This window comes from Suncus etruscus, chromosome 5, assembly GCF_024139225.1.
Source record: "Suncus etruscus isolate mSunEtr1 chromosome 5, mSunEtr1.pri.cur, whole genome shotgun sequence".
Lineage (NCBI taxonomy): Eukaryota > Metazoa > Chordata > Mammalia > Eulipotyphla > Soricidae > Suncus > Suncus etruscus.
In genome coordinates, this window is record NC_064852.1 from 16,622,080 (window position 1) to 16,646,237 (window position 24,158).

At 54.9% G+C, this 24,158-nt stretch overlaps 3 protein-coding genes across 7 annotated transcripts in view; 1 reads left to right on the plus strand and 2 right to left on the minus strand.

Annotated features, from left to right (window-relative positions):
- The window catches only part of PKN3 (protein kinase N3), a 12,101-nt gene extending 2,123 nt beyond the window's left edge, over positions 1–9,978 (plus strand). The window contains exons 3-22 of the mRNA XM_049772811.1: positions 1–127; positions 1,014–1,125; positions 1,210–1,337; positions 1,548–1,731; positions 4,402–4,548; positions 4,636–4,745; positions 4,840–4,983; positions 5,484–5,559; positions 5,666–5,831; positions 5,963–6,068; positions 6,148–6,215; positions 6,431–6,494; positions 6,596–6,687; positions 7,215–7,391; positions 8,466–8,528; positions 8,629–8,705; positions 8,997–9,139; positions 9,223–9,330; positions 9,460–9,540; positions 9,621–9,978. The exon at positions 1–127 is cut by the window's left edge and continues 19 nt beyond it. Coding sequence (XP_049628768.1) covers positions 1–127; positions 1,014–1,125; positions 1,210–1,337; positions 1,548–1,731; positions 4,402–4,548; positions 4,636–4,745; positions 4,840–4,983; positions 5,484–5,559; positions 5,666–5,831; positions 5,963–6,068; positions 6,148–6,215; positions 6,431–6,494; positions 6,596–6,687; positions 7,215–7,391; positions 8,466–8,528; positions 8,629–8,705; positions 8,997–9,139; positions 9,223–9,330; positions 9,460–9,540; positions 9,621–9,833 — 2,386 coding nt within the window. The 3' untranslated portion in view covers positions 9,834–9,978. The remainder of the gene's footprint in view (positions 128–1,013; positions 1,126–1,209; positions 1,338–1,547; positions 1,732–4,401; positions 4,549–4,635; positions 4,746–4,839; positions 4,984–5,483; positions 5,560–5,665; positions 5,832–5,962; positions 6,069–6,147; positions 6,216–6,430; positions 6,495–6,595; positions 6,688–7,214; positions 7,392–8,465; positions 8,529–8,628; positions 8,706–8,996; positions 9,140–9,222; positions 9,331–9,459; positions 9,541–9,620) is intronic.
- On the minus strand, positions 9,957–15,118 carry ZDHHC12 (zinc finger DHHC-type palmitoyltransferase 12). Of its 2 annotated transcripts, none has more exons than XM_049774087.1 (5): positions 15,010–15,118; positions 13,112–13,248; positions 10,849–10,929; positions 10,542–10,708; positions 9,957–10,441 (listed from the first exon to the last, which is right to left on the minus strand). In XM_049774087.1, exons 1-5 carry the CDS (start codon positions 15,107–15,109, stop codon positions 10,123–10,125), a joined length of 804 nt encoding a protein of 267 aa, XP_049630044.1. In that variant the 5' UTR covers positions 15,110–15,118; the 3' UTR covers positions 9,957–10,122. The 2 variants fall into 2 exon arrangements, with proteins under 2 accessions (XP_049630044.1, XP_049630045.1); XM_049774088.1 differs by having other exon boundaries at positions 9,957–10,502.
- A 4,324-nt stretch (positions 15,119–19,442) lies between these two features.
- The window catches only part of ZER1 (zyg-11 related cell cycle regulator), a 253,222-nt gene continuing 248,506 nt past the window's right edge, over positions 19,443–24,158 (minus strand). For all 4 annotated transcript variants that reach the window (XM_049774015.1, XM_049774014.1, XM_049774016.1 and 1 more), the window contains 3 exons: positions 24,015–24,112; positions 22,597–22,699; positions 19,443–19,894 (listed from right to left, as the gene is read on the minus strand). In XM_049774015.1, the coding sequence (XP_049629972.1) occupies positions 19,837–19,894; positions 22,597–22,699; positions 24,015–24,112 (259 nt within the window). In that variant the 3' untranslated portion in view covers positions 19,443–19,836. The remainder of the gene's footprint in view (positions 19,895–22,596; positions 22,700–24,014; positions 24,113–24,158) is intronic.

The following is a 24,158-nucleotide window of genomic DNA, read 5'->3' on the forward strand; positions in this document are numbered from 1 at the left end:
CCCACCCCCCTTGGAGCAGCCGAGGGCCCGGCTCCTGGAGGCGCTGCAGAGACAGTTACAGGTGGAGCTGAAGGTGAAGCAGGGTGCCGAGAATATGATCCACACGTTTGCCAGTGGCACCCCCAAGGTAGGGCCTGATGTCAGGGCGGGAGAGACTTGGAAGATCGGGAAGGCTCTGCTCCAGGCCCCTCTTTTTTTATTATTTTTGTTTTGGGGGTCATACCCAGCGATGCTCAGGGATTACTCTTGGCTCTGTACTCAGGAATCACTCCTGGTGATGCTCAGGGGACACAATGGGATGTTGAATATTGAACCCAGGTCTGCCTTGAGGAAGGCAAATGCCCTCCCTGCAGAACTCCAGGCCCCCTCTTCATTTGTGATGAAGTAGGGATTGAACCCACAGCCTCACTCATGCAAGGCAGGCTATGCCAGCTTGCTCCCTGGCACCAGATCATTTTGCCTGCCTGGCACTGACCCTAGACACAGTATTAACTCTTTGGTTTGGTTGGTTTTGGGGCCACATCTAGAGAAGAAGCTCAAGGAACACTCGTGGTCTGCACTTAGGAAGTACTTCTGGCCATGCTTGGGGAAACCATATGGGATGCCAGGGATCAAATTTGGGTTGGCCACTTGCAAGGCAAATGCCCTCCCTGCTGTGCTATTGCTCTGGCCCATAGTATTAACCCTTTGTCTACCAAGGGAAGAACTGCCCACATCTCAGCCTAGATTGGGGGCTGCCCTGATCCTACAGAGAAGGCACCAAACATGTCTACTGAGGGAACCCCAGCATCATGTGGAGAGTTCAGCCCTGGCAGGAAGGGAAAGCTTGGTTTCCTTCCTTGACTCATCTGAAAGGGGAGATACTGCCCGTGATCTAGTCTAACAAGGGAGGCCACTGTTTCACTGGGGCTCCAAACCAGTCTGATGGAGGAGACTCGGCTCCAGGTCCTGGTCTGACAGGGGAAGCTCTGGTGCCTCTTGCATCCAGTGTGGCCTGAATCATCTCTGCGCAGGAGAGGAAGCTCCTGGCTGCTGTGCAGCAGATGGTTCGGGACAGCCAGCTCAAGGTGACTCTGCTTCGGATGAAGATCAGCCACCTGGAGTCCCCCGGGTCCCCAGAGCCAGGTGAGCTGTGAGGGCCCCAGGCAGGCCTGGGCAAAGCTGGGCTTGGGTCCGAGGACTCACCCCTTGCTCTTTCTCTCCTTCTAGGTCTGGAGCTGCGGGTGGAGGAGCTTCGACACCGTAGGCATGTAGAAGCCGCCGTGGCCCAGGGAGCCAAGAACGTGGTCAAGCTGCTGGGCAGTCGGCGCACACAGGACCGGAAGGCACTGGCAGAGGTCAGACCATAGCACTCCTTGCCTGACATCTGTGGGTCCTGGGGCAGGTGGTAGTGGGACTGGCTGTGGGGCCTGCCACTGAGGGAACTGGAGTTGGATCTCTTAGGGATGTCCTTCCTGGTGACTTGAGCTCTCCAGCACCTGCACCCAGCCCTGCGCTCCTGGTGTCCACCCAGTGCCCTATACACTCACTCAACCATGCCCCTGCAGGCCCAAGCCCAGCTCCAGGAATCCTCGCAGAAATTGGATCTCTTGCGCCTGGCTCTGGAGCGGCTACTGGAGAAGCTGCCCACTGCCCACCCTCTGCGGGACAGGGTGGCCCGGGAGCTGCGGATCCCTACATCTGGGCACCCCCAGCCTTCAGGGACACTCGTGAAGCCCACTGCCATGACAGGTAGCCAGGAGTGAACCCCACTTTGCCTGCCCTCGTGAGCACCCTCCTGAAGAACAGGGAAGAATATGGGAGAATTGATTCCTTCTAGCCTCATCCACTTGCACGCCTTTCCTGGGGTTTCCTGTGAGATTCTCAGGGAGCACAGCTGTTCTTTAAAGAAGCTGGAATGGTGATGAGGAAGAGGAAAATGAGAAAGGAGAATGATTATTATATATATATAATTTTTTTTTGTTTGTTTGTTTTTTTGGGTCACACCGGCAGTGCTCAGGGGTTTCTCCTGGCTCTATGCTCAGAAATCGCCCCTGGCAGACACGGGGAATAAATGAGATGCCGGGATTTGAACCACAGTCCTTCTGCATGAAAGGCAAATGCCTTACCTCCATGCTATCTCTCCAGTCCCCTTTTTGTTTTTTGTTTGTTTGTTTGCTTTGGTTTTGGTTTTTGGGCCACACCAGGTGACGCTCAGGGGTTACTCCTGGCTATGTGCTCAGAAATCGCTCCTGGCTAGGGGGACCATTTAGGATGCTGGGGCTTGAACCCAGGTCAATCCTGGATTAACCGCAAGTATGACAAACGCCTTACTGCTGCACTACCACTCTGGCCCTCTCCTTTTTTTTTTTTTGGTCACACCTAGCCGATGCTCAGGGACTTCTTATCCTGGCTGTGCACTCAGGATTCACTCTTGGCAGGCTTTGGGGACCTGAGGGGATGCTAGAGATTGAACCCCGCTCAGCTACATGCAAGATAAGTGTCTTTCTCACTGTGCTGTCTCTCCAACCTCTTTGTCCTTTGTGTTCAGGTTCCCACTGATTTATGGTACTTTCATTGGTGTTGGTGCTTGGGGCACCATGGTTGAATCAAAGCTCCAGATTTGGAGCTTTTCTTTCTTTCTTTTTTTTTTTTCTTTGAGGGGAGGCACACCTGAAGCGCTTAGGGGTTACTCCAGGCTCTGCACTCAGAAATTGTTCCTGGAAGGCTCGGGGGATCATATGGGATGACGGGAATCAAACTTAGGTTCGTCCCAGGTTGGCTGTGTGCAAAGCAAACACCCTACTGCTGTGCTATCTCTCTGGCCCCTCCTTCTTTCTTTTATTTTGTCACACTTGTTGGTGCTCAGGGTTTATTCCTGTCTTCATGCTCCTGGCACTGCTCACGGACCATGTGGGGTGCCAGAGATTTCTCTGTTGGGTGTATGCCGGGCAAGGGCCCTGCACACTGTGCTCTCTCTGACCCTCAGGAAAGCCTTTTGTTGTTGCTTGTTTTTGCATTTGGGCCACACCTGGTTGTGCTCAGGCATTACTCCTGACTCTACACTTGGGAATCACTCCTAGCAGGGCTCAGGGAATGAAATGGGCTGTCAGGATTGAAGCTGGATTGGCTGCTTACAAGGCAAATGTCCTCCCCATTGTACCTACCACCTCAGGCTCTGAGAAGGTTTTTGTTTGTTTGTTTATTTGTTTTGTTTTGTCTTATTTTGGGGCCACATCCAATGACGCTCAGGGGTTACTCCTGGCAATGCGCTTAGAAATCGCTTCTGGCTTGGGGAATCATATAGGATACGGGGGATTGAGCCACAGTTCATCCTAGGTTAGCACAAGCAAGGCAAATGTCCTACTGCTTGTGCCACCGCTCTGACCCCCTTCTGAGAAGTTTTTGTGTTTGTTTGTTTTTGGGTCACACCTGGTGGTGTTCAGGGGTTACTCCTGGCTCTTGCTCAGAAATCGCTCCTGACAGGCATAAGGAACCATATGGGATGCCGGGATTCGATTTGTTCTAGATTGACTGTGTGAAAGGCAAACGCCCTACCGCTGTGCTATCTCTCTGGCCCCCCTGGGAAGGTTTTTAATTTTTTTTTTGTTTTTGTTTTATGATTTTTGGGCCACACTCGACGACGCTCAGGATCCTGGCTCTGTGCTCAGAAATAGCTCGTGGCAGGCACAGGGGACCATATGGGATGCCAGGATTCGAACCACTGTCCATCCTGGATCGGCTGCTTGCAAGGCAAATGCCCTACCCCTGTGTTATCTCTCTCGTCCCTGGTTTTTGATTTTTGGAAACTCAGAGGTTCCTTAATGGAGGCAGGGCACACAGAGTACATCCCAGTATGAGCAGAGCTGAGAAGAGGAAGTACAAGACTGACCTTGGGGAATCCAGATATGCTGCTTGGAGAAGGTCGTGTTGAGCCCGGCCTGGATGAGCCTGAAGGCATTGGCTAAATTGACAGGCTAAATTGAGTGTCAGGGTGTCTAAAATTCAGCCATGCAGAGCCACCCCAAATAGCAGTTCTTGGACCTGGTCCTCCTGAGGTGTCCTTCCCGCTGGGCATAACCTTTGCTTTTAAGTCCATTCATGTGTGACCTTAAGGCCTAAACTACCAAAATGGTGTTCTCGGGCCAAGTTTATAGAACTTCTGAAATGGTGTTCTTGGGTCAGGAGCTTCTAGAATCTCACAGCATTAGTTGGGGGGGGGGGGTAGCAGAGACCTGAGCCCACCTGGTGAGCAGAGGGACATGCTGGAGGTGGGACCCGTTTTCATGATACTGAGGGGGGTCTCCAGACAGCCTGACTTTTTGTTTTTACTTTGCCCTCCCACTGTGCTTCCTACTCGTGATCCCAGATAGACTCCCCCCCCCCCCCACACACACACACACGTCCTCTTCTCCCCACCAGGTACATTGCAGGTGCGTCTTCTGGGCTGTGAGCATCTGCTGAGGGATGTGCCTGGACGGTCCCCAGCGGCTGCACTGGCTGGAAGCCCCTCGCCGGGCTGGCGTCTGGGCAGGGCCAAACAGCCTCGTGACCGGAGGGAGCTGACTTGTAAGTCGGGGAGCTATTGGGGAGGGGGCTGTCAAGAGGGCTGCCCTCTTGGCTAGCTTGCCCTGAACTCCAGCTCTGGCCCTGCAGGTGAGGTTCTAGCTGTGCTGAAGGTGGACAATCGCGTTGTGGGCCAGACGGGCTGGGCGCCCATGTCCCGGCAGTCCTGGGACCAGACCTTTACCATCCCCCTGGAGCGGGTGAGGCTGGCCCCTGAACATGCCCTGGGGTAGAAAACAGGCCTGGTGGGGTACCCATCTCAACCACTGCTAACCTGTGCCCCCATGCACACAGGCTAGAGAGCTGGAGATTGGGGTGCACTGGCGGGACTGGCGGCAGCTGTGCGGGGTGACCTTCCTGCGGCTTGAGGACTTCCTGGACAATTCGTGCCACCAGCTCAGCCTCGGGCTCCTGCCACAGGGCTGGCTCTTCCTCCAGGTGCTGACACTGCTCCCCCGCCAGCCTGGCATCCTTGGGCTACTGAGGCCCATAGAGAGGGAATAAATGAAGGATTCTGAGTAGCAGGCAGTTCAAGTGAAGTGAAGCCAAACTGGAAGTATCTCCTTAACACTATTGTGTGTGACGCCTAAAACCCAAACCCTTGAAGAAAGTAGAATTATACCTCCCTTTCTGCAGACGGGTCCTTTTTTGGGGGGTTTTGACAGGCTTGGGGATCCTGGAGATCCACCCGGCTCGGCCCTGTGCAAGGTAAATGCCCTATCAGCTGTGCTATCATTCCGGCCCTAGGAGAGGGCCTCCTTATTTGAACTCTGGCCTCAGTTTCCCCACTGGTACCCATGAGGCTGCAGAAGCCCCATCAGCTTTGGTGTCTGTTGACACTAGGGCCACAGGGGGACATTGTGGGGGTAGCTAAGCCCCTGCACAATTTGGGTGGGGTGGGAGGGACAGTTTGAACCCATACCCTCGCCCCCCCACAGGTGACCTTCTGTGACCCTGTCGTTGAGCGGACACCCCGGCTGCAGAGGCAGAAGCGCATTTTTTCCAAACGTAGAGGTGTGTGCGTGGCAGGTGGTGGGGTGCAGGGTGTGGGATAGGGGTGCGTGGGGATGCAGGCAGATGTTCCAGAGGTCTGAGGACTGAACCTCCCCACTTTGGTTAGGTCGGGACTTTGCCAGGGCCTCTCAGATGAACCTCGGCATGGCAGCATGGGGTCGTTTGGTCATGAGCTTGCTGCCTCCCTGTAGCTCCCCCAGCTCCATCAGCCCCCCAAAAGGGTGCCCCCAGGCCCAAGCCACACGCCGTGAGGTTGACTCTACAGCACCCAGGTGAGCCTCCAGTTCTCCTCAGGCCCTCCTTGGGTCTCTGGCCCATGACTAGCCCTAGAAGGTCCCCCACATCTGAAGCTCCCCCACGTTGATCCATTTGCCTGTCCCCAAACCTCTTTTCCCCACTACAGGCACCCCTCAGCCAAGCAGCCCTCCTCGGGAAAAGAGAGGCTCATGCCCCCTCCAAAACCCCCACGTCTTTACCTGCCCAGGGAATCTGTCCTAGAGGAGACACCGGTGAGGGATGCTATGTGGGGGGTAAGGCTGGAGGCAAAGAAACACCTGCTTTGCCCTGACCCCCCCTCTGTTCTGGCAGCATACTAAGCGGCCCCACATAGACCCCAGGACTCGACTTGGGCCACGTGACCCCACTTCTGTCCCCAGGTGCGTCAGTGTCCCTATATGTGAGACATTTGTCCCCTTTCCTGGAGTTCCTTTCTTCTGCTCCCATTGGCATCCTTGCCTATGAACCTGGGGGCACTCCAAGGTTTGCCAGACCCTGGGTCCCCTGCTGCATTGGGAACAGCAGATGGGATGTAGAGGGTGTGAAGCAACTTTGGGGGCAACTGTGCCCCTTTCTCTCTCTCTCTCTCTTGTAGGAAAGTGCCCCGACTCCAGGACTTCCGCTGCGTGGCTGTGCTGGGCCGGGGACACTTTGGGAAGGTAGCACTGTTGGTTGGGAGGAGAGTATGCAGGCTGGGACCCACCCCAGATATCAAGGCTAGGAACCCCCACTGGGCACCCTGATGCTCTCTGGCCTGCAGGTCCTCCTGGTTGAGCTCAAGGGCACAGGGAAATATTATGCCATCAAAGCACTGAAGAAGCAGGAGGTGCTAAATCGTGATGAAATCGAGAGGTAAGAAGTCGTGGGGGGGGGGCGGAAATATAGCACCGTGGTAGGGCATTTGCCTTGCATGCAGCCGACTCAGGATGAACCCAGATTCAATTCCCAGCATCCCATATGGTCGTCAGAGCCTGCCAGGAGCGATTTCTGAGTGCAGAGCCCTGAGCGCTGCCACTGGGTCTGACCCAAAGTCCAAAAAAAAAAAAAGTCAGCTGGCTCTGTGGGGAGACTTGCAGCCTATCTTCTCAGCACCAGGGGACAGGAACTGTTTCTCTGCTGTGCCTCAGTGTAGGATAAGACAAAGGTGGGGTGCCAGGTCTGGTCAGGCCCCCATGAGCCCCTCCCACACATGTGACCTCACTTCATTTGCCTGGCAGACCCTGCAGTGAACCATGCTGTGCTGGAGTCTAACTGGGATCAGCCTTAACCCTGGCACTCCCTCAGCCCCAAGCTATTGGGGGCTGATAAGGTCAGGGCTCCCATTCCTCTGAAGCTCTCCTTCATCTCTACCTCTTTTTTTTCATCTCTACCTCTTGCAGCCTGTACAGTGAGAAGCGCATCCTGGAGACCGTGGGCTGCGCAGGACACCCATTCCTTCTCTCCCTCCTCGCCTGCTTCCAGACCTTGGGCCACGCTTGCTTTGTGACTGAGTTCGCGCCTGGTGGGGACCTCATGATGCAGATACATGAGGATGTTTTCCCAGAAATCCAGGCCCGGTAGGTTCGTGGTCTCCACCCCTCCTGTCTTCCAATGGCTCTTTCCCTGGCCCCTTGGGGGGTGTAGTGTCAGGGAGGCCTTGCGTCAAATCCTTCTGACCTGGGCTGCCATCATGAACTGAGATGAAACTTTAGTGGGGCATAGTTTTGTTTTTTGTTTTTTGGTTTTTGGGCCACACCTGGTGGTGCTCAGGGGTTACTCCTGACTATCTGCTCAGAAATAGCTCCTGGCAGGAACCGGAGACCATATGGGACGCCGGGATTCGAACCAACCACCTTTGGTCCTGGATCGGCTGCTTGCAAGGCAAACGCCGCTGTGCTATCTCTCCGGGCCCTAGTGGGGCATAGTTTTAATTTTCATTTTCTTGTTTCGGGTTCACATCTGGTGCTGCAGAGCCTGGCTCTGTACTCAGAGATCACTCCTGGTAGGGCTCAGGGGACTAAGAGGGTACCAGGAATCATATCTGTGACTCCCTGTTGTACACTCCAGTTCCATCGGTGATAATATGCTTAGAAACGGCCAAGCATGGAGGCCGGAGCGATAAGACAGTAAGTAAGGCACTTGCTTTGTATGTAACTAACCCAGATTTAATCCTTGATAGCCCATATGGTCCCTCAAGCCTATCAGGAGCGATACTTGTGTGCAGAGCCAGGAGTAATCCCTGAGTACTGCTAGGTAGAGCTGAATAACCAAAAAAACAGAAATGGTCAAGCACAAGGTCTCGTGGGCAGTAGTGAGTCCTTGTCAGTCACTAGAGCACAGGCTTTGGAGTTCGGGTGGCCACTAGCTGTGGGACCTGCAGGCACCCCCCAGTTTCCTTGAGTCTTGAGAAATAAACATGATGAGTAGAGGGCTGCGGAGGATGCTGGGAAATAAGGCGTGAGGACACTTGGCCTCCAGCCCAGCATCGTCACTTGAAGGCCCAGGAAATGACCTTCAGACAACCTTGGGGCCATCTGGAGGAGCCTGAGTTCCATTGCAGCGTTCAGTCCCTTTCAGTCTCTGGGCATTAGGGATCCCCACAGCCCTCCTGGTACCAGCACTGAGCCTGGCCTGACCTACACTTTCTCCAGGTTCTACCTTGCCTGCGTGGTCCTGGGGCTGCAGTTCTTGCATGAAAAGAAGATCATTTACAGGTGAGGTCCAGAGAATCCAAGGGGTTGTTGTTAATTGCTGGGATATGGGAGTGCCATAAGGGGGCATCTGCCCAACTCAGGGGTGGCCCCTCACCTACAGGGACCTGAAGCTGGACAACCTTCTGTTGGATGCCCAGGGCTTCCTAAAGATCGCGGACTTTGGGCTGTGTAAGGAAGGTGGGTCCTCCGACCCTGCCACCCCTCTCCCAGGGTACCTCCTGTAGCACTTTGTACCCTGCAGCTGGCTGAGCTTGGGGACACTCCCCTCCTTGCCCATCTGAGTTGCTCTGAGCCCTGCTCCCCATTAGCCTACATCCACTCTGCACGACCTTGGCCTGGAGCCTGGTGGGCCCAATGCTGTTTCCTCTCCAGACCCGATGCCATTTCAACCAGGCTCTTGCACATTGGGCCAGCCCTGGAGGTTCCAGGATGAACCAAACCATATGCCTGTGGGCTGTTGTCTTTTAGGGATCGGCTTCGGGGACCGGACGAGCACCTTCTGTGGCACCCCAGAGTTCTTGGCCCCTGAGGTGCTGACCCAGGATGCCTACACACGGGCCGTGGACTGGTGGGGGCTGGGGGTGCTTCTCTATGAGATGCTGGTGGGCGAGGTGAGTCCTGGACCCAAGCCTGGGGGTGAGAGGGTGGTGGGCATGGGGAGGGGTGAAGCCCCCAGCTGACTTCCTGCTTGCAGTGCCCATTCCCAGGGGACACTGAGGAAGAGGTGTTTGACTGTATCGTCAACGAGGAGCCACCGTTTCCCCATTTCCTGTCGGTGCAGGGGCTTGACCTCATTCAGAAGGTGCTTAGGCTGCGGCCAAACTTCCTATAGTTCTTTGGGGATGACGGGGGGGGGGGGGGGGGGGGGGGGGGCCCTTGGCACTGAGCCTAAGGGTCTAAGGGAGCCTTTCCTTTATCACCCCCCACCCAGCTTCTCCAGAAATGCCCCGAGAAACGCCTGGGGGCGGGCAAGCAGGATGCAGAAGAGATCCAAACCCAGCCCTTCTTCAGGGTGAGTGTGGGGAGCATTAATTGGGGCCCCCTGGACTGCCTCTCTTTTTCGTGGTCTCAGCCACCTGTCTTTGTGCACAGGCCACCGACTGGCAGGCCCTGCTGTCCCGCACTGTCCAGCCCCCCTTCGTGCCCACCCTCTGCAGCCCCACAGACCTGCGCTACTTTGAGGACCAGTTCACGGCACTGCCACCTGTTCTGACACCACCCGCTGCCCGCAGCCCGCTCAGTGCCCACCAACAGGCCGCTTTCAAGGACTTCGACTTTGTTTCTGAGCGGTTCCTGGAGCCCTGAGCGTCCCCCAGATAAGGAGAAAGGAGGAGGAGAAGGAGGAGAAGGATTCCCTCTAGACTGCTCACAGCCAGGAGTGTGGCTGGATATTTTTGGGTTTTGTTCTGTTTTAAATACTGGAGGTGCTTTGTGTATTATTAAATTTATAAAATTGCATTGGAGACAGCCTGGCATGGGAAGGCATCTCAGCCCCAGGCCCCAACACGGTCCTGTCCCCCAACCCACTTCTTTGCTCTTTGTACTGGGTTGGGCAGCCAGCATGGGGAAAACCCAGGCCCTAGTTGGGGGCCCCCTAGACAGTCTGGCTACTGGCTTCTTCCTGGTCCTCTGCCCACAGGTTCTCCCAGGACGCTGAGGGCCACCTGCAAAAGTGGGCGAGGTTTCGGGCCAGGCCACGGTCGAATGGGTTTCCGGGGTGCTGGCGGAGGTAGTTGATGCGGTGGGCAGAGATGAACTCCCATGTGGTGGTGTTTTGGGCCACCAGGTAGAGGTGTGAGCCCAGGAGTAGGGCAGCCACTCCGGAGAAGATCAACAGGAGCAGGAAAGTGGCGAACAGGAGGCCGCTGGAACGCAGCCACTGGCTCCAGGGCCGGAAGAAGTGGAGGCCAGACCTGCAGGCGGGACAGGGATAGGGGACAACAGGAAAGGTCCCAGCATCTGTGCTGCCTCTTGCTCCTCCAGCCTCATCCCCCCAGGAGTGGCAGCACCCACCAGGCCAAGTAGACACCCCAGAGTAGCACCAGCAGCTGCAGCGTCAGGTAGGCCAAGAAGAGAGGGTGGTTGCGTTCGCCCACACAGTTCTCCATCCAGGGGCAGTGGTGGTCATAGCGGCGCACGCAGCGGCCACACTCGCGGCAGTGGCGGGCCCTCAGGGGTGGCTGAGGTATGGGGGTGGTGGTGGTGTTGGGGTTCAGCACCCGTGAAGCCCAGAGTTCCCGGGGGAGAGGGTCCTCCTCCACCCAGCCCCTGCCCTAGCCCTAGAGTGAGCGGCCGTGGGGATGGGGGCTGTCTCACCCACCAGAACTAGGCAATAGCGGCAGCGTCGAACAGGGTAGATCTGGGGGACCATGGCCGTCTGCTCCTCCTTGGCTGCTGAGTCCTGCAAAGATGGGGAGAGGGTGGGAGAGGAGGAGGGTGCCTTCAGGGAGGTGCCTGCTGCTGGCGTGGGCTGTTAGGGTAACATGAAATTCTAAAACCACCCAGAAGTACTGAGAGAAAAAAGCTGTTCTGAACAAGTGGACCCCAGCTGCTAGTTCAGGGGATGCCCTACTTGGGAGTTCAGTGGTCAGAAAGAACGACAGGAACTAAGTAAGTCCCACACTATAAGTACTTTTTCTTTTCTTCTTTTTTTTTTTGGGGGGGGGGGCCACACCCATTTGATGCTCAGGGGTTACTCCTGGCTAAGCGCTCAGAAATTGCCCCTGGCTTGGGGGGGACCATATGGGACGCCGGGGGATCGAACGCGGTCCTTCCTTGGCTAGTGCTTGCAAGGCAGACACCTTACCTCTAACACCACCTCGCCGACCCCACTTTTTTTTTTTTTTTTTTTTTGTGGTTTTTGGGTCACACCCGGCAGTACTCAGGGGAAACTCCTGGCTCCATGCTCAGAAATTGCTCCTGGCAGGCACAGGGGACCATATGGGAAGCCGGATTCGAACTGATGACCTTCTGCATGAAAGGCAAATGCCTTACCTCCATGCTATCTCTCCGGCCCCCCACTTTTTCACTTTTTCTTTTTCTTTCTTTCTTTCCATTTTTTTTTTTTTTGTTTTTTGGTACACAGCAGTGGCACTCAGGGATTACTCCTGGCTCTGTGCTCAGAAATCGCTCCTGACAGGCAAGAGGCACCATATGGGATGTTGGGATTTGAACCACCATCTGTATTAAATCAGCTGTGTGCAAGGCAAACGCCCTACCTCTGTGCTATCTCTCCAGCCCCAAGTCCTTTCTTTTTTCCTTTCTTTCTTTTTTTTTTTTTTGGTTTTGGGGTCACACCCAGCGGTGCTCAGGGGTTACTCCTGGCTGTCTGCTCAGAAATAGCTCCTGGCAGGCACAGGGGAGACCATATGGGACACTGGGATTCGAACCAACCACCTTTGGTCCTGGATTGGCTGCTTGCAAAGCAAACGTCTCTCCAGGCCCATCTTTTTTATTTCTTTCTTTTAGTTTAGTTTTTTTGTTGTTGTTTTGGGGCCACACCTACTGGTGTTACCTCAGGCTCTGAGCTCAGAAATCACTCCTGGGGACTATAAATCAACTCAGGGGACTATCTGGTATGCTGGGGATCAAACCCAGGTCAGCCTTGTGCAAGGCAAATGCCTTACCTGTTGTGCTATTGCTCCAGCCCCTCGTTTGTTTGTTTTCGAGCTATAGCTGGCAGTGCTCAGGGTTACTCCTGGCTTTGAGCTTAGGAGTCATTCCTGGTGGTGCGTGGGAGGATCATATGGGATGCTGGAAATCGGACCTGGGTCAGCTGTGTGCAAGGCAAACATCCTACCTGCTTGTGCTCTCCCTCCAGCCATGATAAGTCCTTTCTTGATACCCCCTAATAGCTGGGAGGAGTGGCAGCAAATGCTATAAAATCAGCCCACTAAGAGCCAGTACAGGGCTCAACCTATTCATCCCACATCCCATACGAACCCCTAATCACCACTAGGGAGTTGGTCACTCCTGAGCACAGAGCAAGGAGTAGCCCTGAACACCACTGGAAATGGCCCCTAAATCCAACACACACACCCAAAAAAATTTAGCTCACAAAAAAAAATTTAGCTCACAAAGCATCTGAGGAATTCTCTTTTGGGTCACCCTGTACCCCAACATTGGCCTGTCTATTATCTCTCCTTTGCAGTCTCCCCTCTTGAGCGTCCTGTGTTTTCCTGTTGAACATTTCACTTTTGGGGTTCTCCTCTCTCATGTTCTTTAGATAAAATGACTTCTCTGTCTCCTCAAGAAGTTATTTTCTGTTTATTGGATAGAGATGAGGGATGGACAGACTAAAGCCCTTTCTGCCTGGGCACCCCTCTCCAACACTCTGGGGGGTCAGCTTAACTCTGGGTGTGGGCATCTAGGGGCCTGGCCCGTGGGGGAATGATGATGGTAAAGGTCCCACCCTCAGAACTCAGTGAGGCTGTAAGAACTTTCCCAGCTGACATCTTGGGGTCTGCAGGGGGTTGCAAAACTGGGATGAGGAGAAGCCCCAGGAAGTCCTCAGACACCCCTCCCCACTGAGGACTGATAGGGGGGATGAGGTGGCACAGGCTCCTCTGCAGCCCTTGGGTTACCTGAGGTTGAAGCTGGGTGTTCACATAGCCAGGGTCCATGAGCGACACAGCCAGGTAGAGCAGTAGAGAGCTCTGTACCAGCAGCAGGAAGGTGAGAGGCAGCAGCAGCTTACCCTGCTCCTCCCACCTGCGCAGGGCTGTGGGGAAAAGGGGGGGATGCTTGAGCATTGCAGGCTAAGCACCTTGCACAGCCTACTTAGAATACTGCCTGGGGGGCGTGTGTTCAGTGGGGTGTTCCAAAGATTTGGAAAAACCCCTACTGGGAAAATTGGCTCATGAGGAAGCCTTTGGGCAGAGGGGCCTATGCAAAAGGTGGCTGTGGGTAATAGAGTGTTTGCTTTGCAAGCAGCCAACCCAGGACAGATGTTGGTTGGAATCCTGGCATCCCATATGGCCCCCCATGCCTGCCAGGAGTGATTTCTGAGCACAAAGCCAAGAGTAACCCCCTTAGCACCACCAGGTGTGACCCAAAAAACAAAAAAAGTGGCTGGACTGAAATAGAGTGGCAGGCAGGGTGGAGGGGAGAAGTCAACTGGAAGCAGGGCCAGGTTGGATAGATGGGTGCCAGCTTCTCTATGTGGTTCAAGATGACCATGGGATAGACAGATTGGACACTGCAGAGGGCCAGGAGGTTTCGGGGGTGACAGATAGACACTCACCCTATTGAGGAGGGAGAACACTTTTTTTTGTTTGTGTTTTTTTTTGGTTTTTGGGTCACACCTGGTGGCTCAGGGGCCACTCCTGGCTCTATGCTCAAAAATCCGCCCCTCCCCCCCAGGCTCAAGGGACCATATGGAATCTCCGGATTTGAACACAGTCCTTCTGTAAGTAAGGCAAATGCCTTATCTCCATGCTATCTCTCAGGCCCTGGGAGAACACTTTGAAAGGCACAGGGAAAGCCCAGAGGCTGAATACAGGTTTGTTTTTGCTTTTGGCCACACCCAGCTGCTCTCAGGGGTTTACTCTTGGCTCTGCACTCAGAAATCCTCCTGGCAGGCTCCAGGGACCATATGGGATGCCAGGGATTGAACCCGGGTCAGTCCCGGGCCAGCAGCATGCAAGACAAACTCCCTACCGCTGTGCTATCACTTGGGCCCCTGAACACAGGTTTGGCACGCAGGAAGTCCAGGGTTAGATGCCTGGGACCACACTGACCCCTGAAGCACAAACAGTGATGACCCCCAGAAAAAAACCTTTTGATGGGGCCGGAGCAGTAAGGCGTTTGCCTTGCACGCGACAAACACAGGACAGACCCTGGTTCGAATCCCGGCATCTCATATGGTCCCCCGAGCCTGCCAGGAGCGACTTCTGTCTGAGTGCTGAGCCAGGAGTAACTCCTGAAGTGCCGCCGGGTGTGACCCAAAAAACAAACAAACAAAAAAACCCTTTTGTTTTTCTTTTAAACAAGGAATCTGTACTGGAAGCAGCTGTGGGGAGTGAAGAGGGGAGGGAAGAGGGAGTGTGTTGGGGGGGGGGGGACGGACAGGGTCTTGCAAGGGGCCTGAGGCCAGGTCGGGAAGAAGGGCAGGCAGCAGGTTGTATGCAAGTGGGGAGCATAGATCCAGGCAGCTAGTGGCCAGTCCTCCATCGGGGTGACCCTTAGCCTCTAAAGGAGGAGGATGGGGTGTGGGGTATGCACAGATCGGGGTGCTGGGGCTGGGGTTGGAGGGTCGGAACAGGTGGGCACCAGGTGAGTCCTGCCTGGGCTGTCTTGTGGGGGTTCCAGGAAGCTGCTGTGACGAGTTGGGGTGCAACTGGATACCCGCTGAGGAGCAAGGCCCGAACCTGGGCCGAATGTCAGCACCTCTGCTAGGAGCTTTGACAGGTGGTACCCAGTGGGACCCCAACATGGGGCAAGCACGCCCCACAGGGACAGGATGGTTCCGGGGCGCGCTCACCGGTATCGTGCAAGAAGAGCACCAGCGTGATCCCCCAGGTCAGCAGAGTGTGCCCGGTCCGCACTAGCACCCCAGGGCTAAGGAGCGCCCAGGGCGCCATCGCCTCCGGCCCGGGGCCCCACCCGGAAGCAGCGCCCGGAGGGGCGGAGCCTCGTAGCAACAGGGGCGGCACCCATGCCGGGATTGGTCGAGCCGCGAAGCCGTCGGGGGCGGGTCATCCCGTAGACGCTTCCTATTGGGTAGCAGCTGGCACCAAGGAAGGCCCTGGAGCCAATAGATGCCTCGAGAGGTTGGGGGCGTGGCCAGCGCGCGCAACCGACCGGACCAGTTCCGCCCCCTCCAGATAACTTAGGAGACCGAAGGAGCAGGCCCCGCCCCGCCCCTCCGCACGGCGCATGCGCGCAGCTTCTCCAGGCCCTTCCAAGATTATGGTGGGGGCCGGAGAGATAGCATGGAGGTAGGGCGTTTGCTTTGCATGCAGAAGGACGGGTGTTCGAATCTGGCATCCCATATGGTCCTGAGCCTGCCAGGAGCGATTTCTTTTTCCTTTCTTTTTTTTGCCAGGAGTGATTTCTGAGCACAGAGCCAGAGACCCCCCCCCAAAAAAAAGATTACAGTGGCTGAATTGCATACATTTATTTCAGTCTTACTATTAAGGCGGCCCGTGGTGCATCTTTCCAGGTCTTGCAAATGGAAGGGCAGCAAAAGGACTTTGGGTGGAGGAAAAAGTCAGCACTGACTTGTTCCAGCTGAGCTCACGCATTGTCAGGCCATGCTATTTTCTGACTGTCTGTAGTGGAATTGGGCAAACGCCCCTGTCCCTGTCCTAAGGGATCCGGACGCTTAATTAACAAACATCCCGGACCACAGCGGTAGTAGAGCGGGGATGGTGTTTGTCTTGCATGCAGTCGACCTGGTTTCTAATCCCATATGGTCTGCCAAGCTTGGCCAGGAGTGATCTCTAAGCTTTTAGAGCCTGAACACTTCTCGGTATGACCCCAAAACCCATCCTCCCAAAAAAGCAAGACCAAAAAAAATAACAGCATCTAGAGAAGGCCTTTCCCCCCAAGCTATTTTGTTGGGGTGTAGGGAGAATTGAACAACAGGCTCTAAGCAAAGGGGTACCCATCTGCCTAGATTTACCTGCTCACTCCGAAGCTTCTGCTTCTAGCATTTCTTTTTGTGTTTGCTTTTGTTTTGGACCACAGCAAAACCCTGGCATAGGAGTTACTCCTAGCTCTACACTCAGAATTACTCCTGGTGGGTTTGTGGGTCCATATGGGAAGCCGGGGATCAAAACCGGGGTAGCTGCATGCAATGCAATTAACTACTCCCTGTACTGTATCACTTCAGACTCCGTGGAGCGATACTACTTTTTGTTGTTTGCTTTTTCGTTTGTTTTAAATCTGGCTTCTCAGGTGGTGCTCAGGGGCCCAGGGGCCACCCCCAGTGATACTCGGGCTAATGTTTGGGTTTCAGGCCCAGCTATACCTGGTGTTGTGGTGGATCCCTATGGTGCTGGGAATTAGCCCCTACATTCTCTGTAATCTAGAGATAAAACTCAGCAAAGTTCAGTGAACTCCATCATGCCTAGGGGCTTTCTCTACCCCAGGAACTCTTACTAGAGGTACCTCCCACCAGTATCCTCTGACTGGTCCCTATGTCATCATCATCATTTTGGTTTTTGGGCCACAGCTCAGGGTTAATTCCTGGCTGGTCACATGACTTGGCAGGTCCAATGACAATCATCCCAAGAGAAGAAACTAGCGATGCAGAGAGAGAAAGGGACATTTCTCTGGGACCTCAAACATGAAGGAGGGTGAAACTGCAGCTGGTAGTTACGTGGCAAGAGGGCCAGAGGGAAGACTGAGGCCAAAGTTAGTGAGGCTGGTAAACAGCACTGAGAGAAAGCCAAAGAGCCTTGACATATTTTCTGTGCCCCTAGATCCAGCTATACTTAATGTTGTGTATTCTTTTTGCTGTTCTTTGGGGGCACAGCCAGAGGTGCTGAGGGTTTACTCCCGGTTCTGCACTCAGGGATCACTCCTGGCAGCAGCAGGTCATATGTGATGCTGAAGATCGAACCCACGGCATCAGCTGTGTGCAGGTCAAGGGCCCTACATACTGTTCTTATCGCTTCCAGCGCTATGGAGCTTTTAGGTTTTGTTTCAGTTTTTGTTTTGGGGCCACACCCGGTGAAGCTCAGGGGTTACTCCTGGCTTGGGGGGGGCATATGGGACACCGGGGGATCAAACCGCGATCCGTCCTATGCTAGCGATGGCAAGGCAGACACCTTACCTCTAGCGCCACCACGCCGGCCCCTAGGTTTTGTTTTTGTTCGGGAGGCACATCCTGTAGTAATCAAGGCTTACTCCTGGTTCTGCCCTCAGAGCTCCTTGGGCTGGAGTGAGGGCTTTTGCCTTGCACATGGCTAACCCAGGATGAATCCCAGTTCAATTCCCGGCATCCCATATGGTCCCCAGTGCCTTCAGGGGCGATTTCTGAGCACAAAGCCAGGAGTAACCCCTGAGTGCCACCGGGTGTGACCCCCCCCAAAAAAAAATCACTCCTGGAAGGACTCAGGGACCACATGGAGTGCTAGGGATTGAACCCAGGTTATCAGCTGCATGCAAGGCAACCAACCGCCCTCCCCAATGTACTGTCTCTCCAGCTCATGAAGCACTTTGAACTTTCTCAGGCAGCTCTTCAAAGGGGTGGGGTGTTAGTAATTCTGTTAATGTGGCAGTATGACTACGTGGGGGGAACAGGGGAGGGTCCCCATCTGCTATGCTCAGTGTCTGGGTATTCTTGGAGATGGGGATAAAGGGAGATATGAAATCATTCTGGCATGGGCACTGGGCTGATACTCACCTGCCCTGCATGGGAATATCCCCCAGAACTGGAATCCCAGCCCCAGTTAGGGTTCAGCCTCAGGGGTACCTCCTGGCACTGTTGAACCAAGGAGTTCACTAAGGGGTGACACTGGGACAGTGATGTTCTGCCCCTCTGGCTCATACCTGGTTCCCTCCACCATGGTCACATGGTGACTCATCCCAGGCCAGGCTGGGGTCCCTCTGCTGACCCCCCAAAATGCCTAGCCAGGGACCACATCGAGATAGGGGGCCAGAGGAGCTAGGAATGGAATTCAGGGACCTAGCACAGCTGGAGACTCTCCTGCACTTACCTCTTCTTCTGGTTTAAGGGAGACCTCGCACCTGCACCCCTAGTCCCTGAGCCCAGCCCAATGGTTTTTCTACCCTCTACCCCATCTTTGAGCTTCTCTCCAGGCTGTTGGACTGGCCTACAGTGGGCCTCTGCAGCATTTGCCAGACCATCAGATAGAACTGCCATATGGTGCCAGCTGTAAGCTGTGTGAGCATGAAACTGCAGGGAGAACCAAGTCAGCCCCTAGAGCCCTCGGCCCAAGGACACCCCAAATCCTTCATCTTCTGACCCCCTTCCCACAGGAAGAAACACACTGGGCTCGTCTCCACTTTACACAAAAATGTATTTCTGTGACATTGCAAAGTACAGACACTGACCCAGGCACCAGGGGCAAAGCGAGGAGGGCGGGGGGCTCTGCCTGGGTTGGCTCAGGGTGTCAGGGCAGAGCCTGGAGGGAAAGAGCACAGGCTGAGGCCTGTCCGGTGGGGCTGCAGGTGTGTGTGGGGAAACACTGGGCTAGGCTGCCCTGGCCCAGAGGCAGAAATGCTCCAAGAATCCCCAGACCAAGTCCTGCTTAAGAGGGAGGGAGGACAGGACCCTATCCAGGCTCTGTACCCCAGGGCTATTCAGGGGGGCTGCTCTTCTCCCCCGACCATGAGTATCTCTCTGCCTGGAGACAAGGAGCCTTCCAGAAGGATCAGGGAGTCAGGCTTCTCCCAGGTTGGGCCTAGGGCAGGGCGGGGATGGGAGTGGAGGGTGAGAGGGGACTTGGCAGGGCCCAGTGCTGGTCGGGTGGTGGGGTGGTCAGGGGGGTGTCTGCCCACTGCTGCTGCTCCACAGGCAGGAAGTGGGGGTCTCCTGCCAGTGGGGCCATCCAGGCTGGCAGGTTTCAATGAGGCAGGCTCAGTTCTGCTGGTGGGCACCCTGGGTGCTGCGGGAGGAAGAGCTAGGAAGGGGAGGGAGAGGGGGCCGGCCCCCCCACCCCAGGAGGTGTGACTTCTGATCAGTCCATCGGCAGACAGGATAGTGTGGGGTCTGTGCTGAGTTGTGGGTTCTCGCCAGCCCCGGGCAGGGCCTTCCAAGCCTGGGGCCGGGGGAGACTAGTTAGTGGCCTCCATAGCAGCGTGGCCTCAGGCAGGCCTGGCCCTGCGGGGGCCCAGGAGCCCCACTCGGTCATAATGGGGCAGTGGCCATCTGCACCAGGGCCCTGTGGCTGGGAGCCTCAAGGCCTCTGGGAGAGCCCTGGTGGGGCTTGTTTTCATCATCACCCCAGACACCTGGATGGGGTTCTAGGTGGGAGTATGGGGGCAGAGGACTCCTGAGAGGTGGTGGGAGACACGCACGAGGCTCCAGGCGCTAGAGGAGTGGGGCAGAGCATGTGGCAGCGATGAGAGCTGGAGTCGGCACCCAGGAAGCTGCGAGGACTTGGGGAATGTCACGTTTGTCTTTTGTTTGTGGGTTTTTTTTTTTTTTTTTGTACAGAAATTGTACACACAAAACTTCACACTTCCTAACCCAAAAGAAAAAAATAATATATATATAATATATATATCTCACTAATGTTAAAGAAAAGCGTCAGTTGTGCAAAGTCCCGGTGTCCCTGGGTCCAGGGGGGAAGCGCTGGGAGGCGCCTCCGGAAGGCAGAGTGGCCTGGCGCGGCCTCTATCTGGATGTGTCCATGTTCTCCTCCTTAAAGTTGCAGCAGTGCTCCGTCACCTTGCTGAGGATGAGCAGAGAGTTGAGGACAGGCTGGCGCTGGGACCCCGGGATCCAGCCCAGGGATTGGGGGCTATACAAGCTCAGGAGACCAGAATCCTGCCTCAGTCCACCTGCCCCTTTCATGACTCCTGTGATTAGGGGCTTCCCCAAGAAGCTATTTCTTTTTTGGGGGAAGCCACACCCAGCAGTGTTCAGGGGTAACTCCTAGCTCTGCTGCACTCAGGAATCTCTCTTGGCAGGTTTGGGAAACCATATGGGATGCCTCCAAGCCTGCCAGGAGTAATTTCTGAGCACAGAGCCAGGAGTAATTCCTGAGCGCCGCTGAGTGTGGCCCCAAAACAAAACAAAACAAAAAACCATAAGGGATGCCAGGGATTGAATCCACGTCAGCTGTATGCAAGGCAAGCACCCACTCTGCTGTACTATCATTCTGGCCCCAGTAGTTTTTTTTGGGGGGGAGGGGTTATACCCAGAGGAGCTCAGGGGCTACTCTGGGATGCTAGGGATCAAACTCAGCCCTACCCTCTATGCTATATATATCACTCCAGCCCCTACTAGCTCTATTTTGGGGGGGAGTGGCTTCGGTCCCACCCAGCAGTACTCAGAGTTTACTCTTGGCTCTGCATTCAGAAATGAGGCATCCATGGTGGGGATGAGTGGCCCAGGTGGGACAGCAGGACTGAGGGGATAGGGACAGCACCTCTACAGAGGGAGGGAAGGTGCAAAAGCTGGGTACCCCCATGTTCTTGGGTGCCCGCTTCCAGCATCCACGTGGGTCTGTTCAGCCTTCCAAGTCTAAGTATCTGGGGGCTCGCTGTGGTCTCGGAGGCTTTGGAGGCACAAGAGGGGCACAGTAGGTGCCCTAGTGTCTGTCAGCCCTTGGCACAGACAGCTGCTCAAAGTGGTTGGGGAGACTCAGTCAGTCTAACAGTTTAGAACCACCATGAAGGGGAACCTAGACCTTTAGCCTGCAGTTTCTAGAAGGTTCCAGGAAGTGAACCTACCACCTCCTTCATGTGAAGCCTTGGAGCCACCAGCCCAGGGTGTCTGCTTCATTTAATTTTTTGTTTCTGGACCACACCCAGTGGCGCTCAGGGTTTACTCCTGACTCTGTGCTTAGAAATTGCTCCTGAAAAACTTGGGGGACCATATGGGATGTTGGGGACAGAACACAGATTGGCCAAATGTAAGGCAAATGCCCTGACCACAGTGCTATCGCTCCAACCCCTATTTAATTTTTCAAAAAATTTTTTCAGTTGTGGACTACACCCAGCTATACCCATGGTTCTGGGCTCATGGAACCATTATGGTATTGGAAATCGAAGCCAGATAAGCTGTATGCAGGGTAAGTGCCCTCTCTAGAAGTTTTGTTCTGGCGCCTGGGCCCTCCGTGTAAAAACCATTCATGATGATCAGACGCAAGTTTGTCTTTCTGTGGTTCTTTCTGTTTGGGCCCAGTCAGTGGTGCTCATGAGACCAGGAGGTGCCAGGATGGAAGCGGGTGCTCCTGTGCCCAGCCTAATGAGCAATAATATTTCCTGACCCGTTACCCACTGCTGGAAAGCACTCTTGTGAGCTTTCTCACTCTGTTAGGACTCTGATAGAGGGCTAGAGAGCGGGCACAGGAGGAAGGCCTTGCCTGCAACCAACCCTGGTTCCATGTGGGCACGTGGTCTCATGAGCACCATAAGGGGGTCACTCCTTAGCACAGAGCCAGGAATAGCCCGATTTGGGGTTTGGTCCCAACATTAAGAGAAAGAAGAGGCAAGGACAAGAGCAGCAGCTTTCATTCACTCTGAGAGGGCCTCCCCACCAAGGTCCCCTTGGGACCTTCTAGAAAGGAATCTAGATCTAGGTGGATCAGCACAGCTGGGGTGAGAACAGAGGCCCATGGGAGGGAGACCCTGGCAGGCCCACATCTGTCTCAGAAGTGCCTGCACTTCCGTACCCCTGTAGAAGCCACTTCCTCACACTGCATGGTCCAGACACAGAACAGATTCTGAACAGAACTCCTCATCAACATGAGAAGATGAAGGGATTGTTGAGAATGAAAGAAAACATAGGGGGGCCAGAGCAATAGCACAGCAGGGAGGGCATTGGCTGGGTTCCATCCCTGGCATCCCATATGTTCTCCGGAGCCTGCCAGGAGTGTTTCCTGAGTACAGAGCCAGGAGTAACACAGAGGAGATGGATCAGCTGATACCAGGCCTTGCTTGGGGGTGGGGAGTGGATCCGGTCAGCTCCGTGATCTGACACCCAACGAAAGATGTATGTGGGCCAGGAATGGGCCTCCAAGGGTTACAATGCATGTTTTACATGTGGGAGTCCTGGATTCTAACCCCAGATCCACCTGGTCCCGCCTCATGCATCGTGTAAGCCGCGAGGAGCCCAGAGCACTGTTCCCCATTCACCAACTGAAGTGGGATCACTTCAGCCAGGTATATGTGTGGATCCCCGTTCCCCCCTGCAAGCACGGAGGCCATGTATACACCACAGCCTGAGGCACCCCACCAACCGGAGGGCGGGAAGATTGAAGCCAACAGTGTGGGCAGCCCAACTGGGAGCTCTCAGACTGAGTGACTATCTTCACTGCCATGGCCAAAGAGAACCCAAGGGAGGCATCAGGTGGACAGGAGGGCACTAGCACTGGAACTGTGGCCCGGCTGCCCTCAGCCCCTCGCCCCTCTCAATGCAGGCTCTTACCGGGCCATCTCCTTGGTCTCCTGCCGCGCCGTGGCCATCTTGAGCACGTCCCTCAGCAGGGGGAGGCCACCTTCTTTGACCAGCAGGGGGCAGTACTTGTCCGCTGTGGGGTAGGGCATGTGGTGATGATCAGGCTCCCCCACACTGCCAGAGACCAGACCCAACATCCTTCCTGACAAGGGCCATGGGGTAGGGGTACAGATGGGAATGGGTACTGGGATGAAAGGGAGAGCCGGACCCAGCTCTGAGTCCCCCAGGAAGCTGAGGTAAGCACTAGAAAAGGGTTTCTCTTTTTTGGGGGAGGGCGTTGGTACTCAGGGTTTACTTGGCTCTGTGTTCATGAGCTCCTGGAGGTGCTTGAGGGACCATATGGGATACCAGGGATCAAATCCAGGAGCTACTTAGAGGATGTTTTCATTTTTGTTTTTGGCCATACCCAGTAGTACTTGGGGGTTACTCTTGGCACTGTGCTAGGAATTACTTCTGGCAGAGCTTGGGGGGGACCATATGGGATGATGGGGATTGAACTCAGGCTATGTGTAAGGTAATAGTCTCCTATTGCTCTAGCCTTCAACATTTAAGGTTTTTTTTGGGTGGTGGTGGTGGTGGTGTAGAGGAGTACATTCAGCAGTTCTCAGTGCTTATTCTTTTGGGGGGAGTTTGGGTCATACCTGGTAGTGCTCAGGGGTTACTCCTGGCTCTCTGCTCAGAAATTGCTCCTGGCAGGCATGGGGACCATATGGGATGCTGGGATTTGAACCACCATTGGTCCTGGGTCAGCCGCTTGCAAGGCAAATACCCTACTGTTGTGCTATCTCTCCGGCACCCCCCTCAGTGCTTACTCCTGGGTCTGTGCTCAGGGATCACTTCTTTGGGACTCAGGAAAGCATGAGACGCCGGCGACTGAACCTGGTTCAATAGCGTGCAAAGCAAACACCCTACTCACTGTGCTATCCTCTCTGGCCCTCAATTGTATTACTTTTTTTGAGGGGGCCACACCTGGCGATGGCGATGCTTACAGATTAATCCTGGATCTGTACTTAGGAATTACTTCTGGCGGTATACAGGGGAACTATATGGAACATTGGGGACTGAACCCTAGTTAGCCATATGCAAGGGTCTCCCTCTCAGTTGTACTATCAGATACTCTCACGTCTTTTTTCGAAATGCCACTAGGTGGCGCCAGTGACCAACCGGAAGCACATAGCTCTCCTTTGGATGGCTTCATGCTCTACTGAAGAATATTCCAGGGCTCAGGAACCAGGATCTTGCACTCCACAGAACATAGACAGTCCTGCTCTGCGCCCCTCATCGCTTCCCTTCTCCTCATCTCTTTCCCTTGTCTGTCAGGCCCACCTACACCAGCTCCCAACAGGATCTCAGGGCTTTCCAAGGGGCCCCGGAGGGCAGACACTCACGGTAGACAGACACGAGGTTGTACAGCGCCCAGGTGGCCCAGTGCTGGCTCACAGGAGAGATGCCCTGTGGGAGTAGGCGGAGGATGGGCTCAAAGGACCTGTGGGCACAGAAGTCAAGATCACTTTTCAGGCAGGGGTGGGAAA